Source organism: Microtus ochrogaster, linkage group LG2, assembly GCF_000317375.1.
Source record: "Microtus ochrogaster isolate Prairie Vole_2 linkage group LG2, MicOch1.0, whole genome shotgun sequence".
In the NCBI taxonomy this organism is placed as follows: Eukaryota; Metazoa; Chordata; class Mammalia; order Rodentia; family Cricetidae; genus Microtus; species Microtus ochrogaster.
In genome coordinates this window covers 49556161-49558017 of record NC_022028.1, presented here as the reverse complement: position 1 = coordinate 49558017, position 1857 = coordinate 49556161, and the positions used below count along the sequence as shown (strand labels likewise).

General features: G+C 47.7%; 1 protein-coding gene across 1 annotated transcript in view; it reads left to right on the top strand.

The window, feature by feature from the left end:
* Positions 1-1857, top strand: part of Dnah8 (dynein axonemal heavy chain 8) — a 228267-nt gene that overhangs the window by 155479 nt on the left and 70931 nt on the right. Inside the window, 2 exon segments of the mRNA XM_026785784.1 lie at positions 447-699; positions 1606-1796. Of these exon segments, the coding sequence (XP_026641585.1) occupies positions 447-699; positions 1606-1796 (444 nt within the window).

Here is a 1857-nt window from a genome sequence, read left to right as displayed (position 1 = left end):
CGAGTCAAGCAGATTTCTGAGTAATGCTGACCAGCCAGCCTAGCCTACTTGGTAAGTCTCAGGCCAAGAGAGAGACCCTGTCTCAAATACGAGGGGAGGGGGTATCAGACTTTGAGGGACCATACCTGAGGTTGTCATGTACCTGCAAGCAAATGAACAAGAGCACACACATATGAACTCACACATGCACACATGCATGCACATCCACAAACATGTAAAATCAAAACAGATATTGTCGTACTGTTTTTTGCTTTTGCTTTTCAGGTGGAGTGGAAGATGAAGAGCCCTCAGTAGGAATGTTTAGAAAGATTTAGGCTCTGGGTGGCTCAGGGACATTTTGGCGTTGAGTTCTCCTTCTTGTGGCCTCTGGGTTAGAAACCCAGTATCTGAAACAACCCTCCAGTTCTTCTCTAATTCCTTTCTGCACCTGCGGCTTTGATTCTCAGGTTCCTTGGTGGACGATGAGTCTCTCATTGGTGTCCTGCGCATCACCAAGCAGACGGCAGCGGAAGTAAGCGAGAAACTCCACGTGGCCGCAGAAACGGAGATCAAGATCAACACAGCTCAGGAGGAGTTCCGGCCTGCGGCCACCCGGGGCAGCATCCTTTATTTCCTCATCACAGAGATGAGCATGGTCAACATCATGTACCAGACCTCACTGGCTCAGTTCCTCAAGTTGTTCGACCAGTCCATGGCCAGGCAAGTCCTCCCTGCCTTCCCCTCAGTCATTTTCAAGATCGCAAGTTAAAGTTTTGTGTTGGTAGCTGGGGTGTGTGTGTGTGGGGGGGCAGGGATGGCTCCAGTTTTGTGTTGGTAGCTGGGGTGTGTGTGGGTGGGGCAGGGATCGCTCCGTCTGTGAAGTCTCTGCCACGGAAGCATGAAGACTTGATTCAGGTTCTCAGCACCCACACAAATGGTCTGGGCATGACTGCAGACATCTGTAAATCCATGCTTGGGAGTAGAAGTGGATGGATCACTGGAGCTCCCTGGCCAGCCAGTGTAGCCAATCAGTGAGCTCCAAGTCCAGTGAGAGACCCTGTCTCCAAAAATAAGGTGGGTACTAGAGAGATGGCTCGGTAGTAAAGAGCACACACTGATCTTACAAAGGACTGGAGTTTGGTTCCCAGCACTCACAACTAACTCCTATAAATCTGGCTCGAGGTGATATGATGCCCTCTTCTGGCCTCCATGGGCAACTGCAACACACACTTAAAAATAAAAAATAGTTCTTAAAAAAATAAGGTGGTCAAAAAAAAAAAAACTAGGCAGTGGTGGTGCATGCCTTTAATCCTAGCATTCGGGAGGCAGAGACAGGTGGATCTCTGTGAGTTCAAGACCAGTCTGGTCTACAAGAGCTAGTTCCAGGACCGGCCCCAAAGCTACAGAGAAACCCTGTCTTGAAAAACAAAAACAAACAAACAAAAAAAAGGTGGTGATAGATTGAGGAAGATACCAGACACCAAATGTCAAACTCTGGTCACTTAGATATACGTCCTCCTCTCACCCCCCCATACCCCCTCCCACAAACATACACAAACATGTTATTTCCAGTCTTAAAGAAATTGGCATTTTTTTTATCTCCTTGATTTTAAAAATGGACTGCAGATCTGAAAAGTCTCCACTACCTCAAAAAAGAATTACAAATATCATCGAGTACCTGACATATGAGGTTTTTACATACTCTGTGAGAGGCCTATACGAGAACCACAAATTTCTCTTTGTGCTACTCATGACCTTAAAGATTGATCTTCAGAGAGGGACGGTCAAGCACAAAGAGTTCCAGGCTCTGATTAAAGGTGAGATGCGGGGAGCGTGGCTGGGCTGGCTGGGAGTGAGAGCAGGGGCAGCATGGGCAGA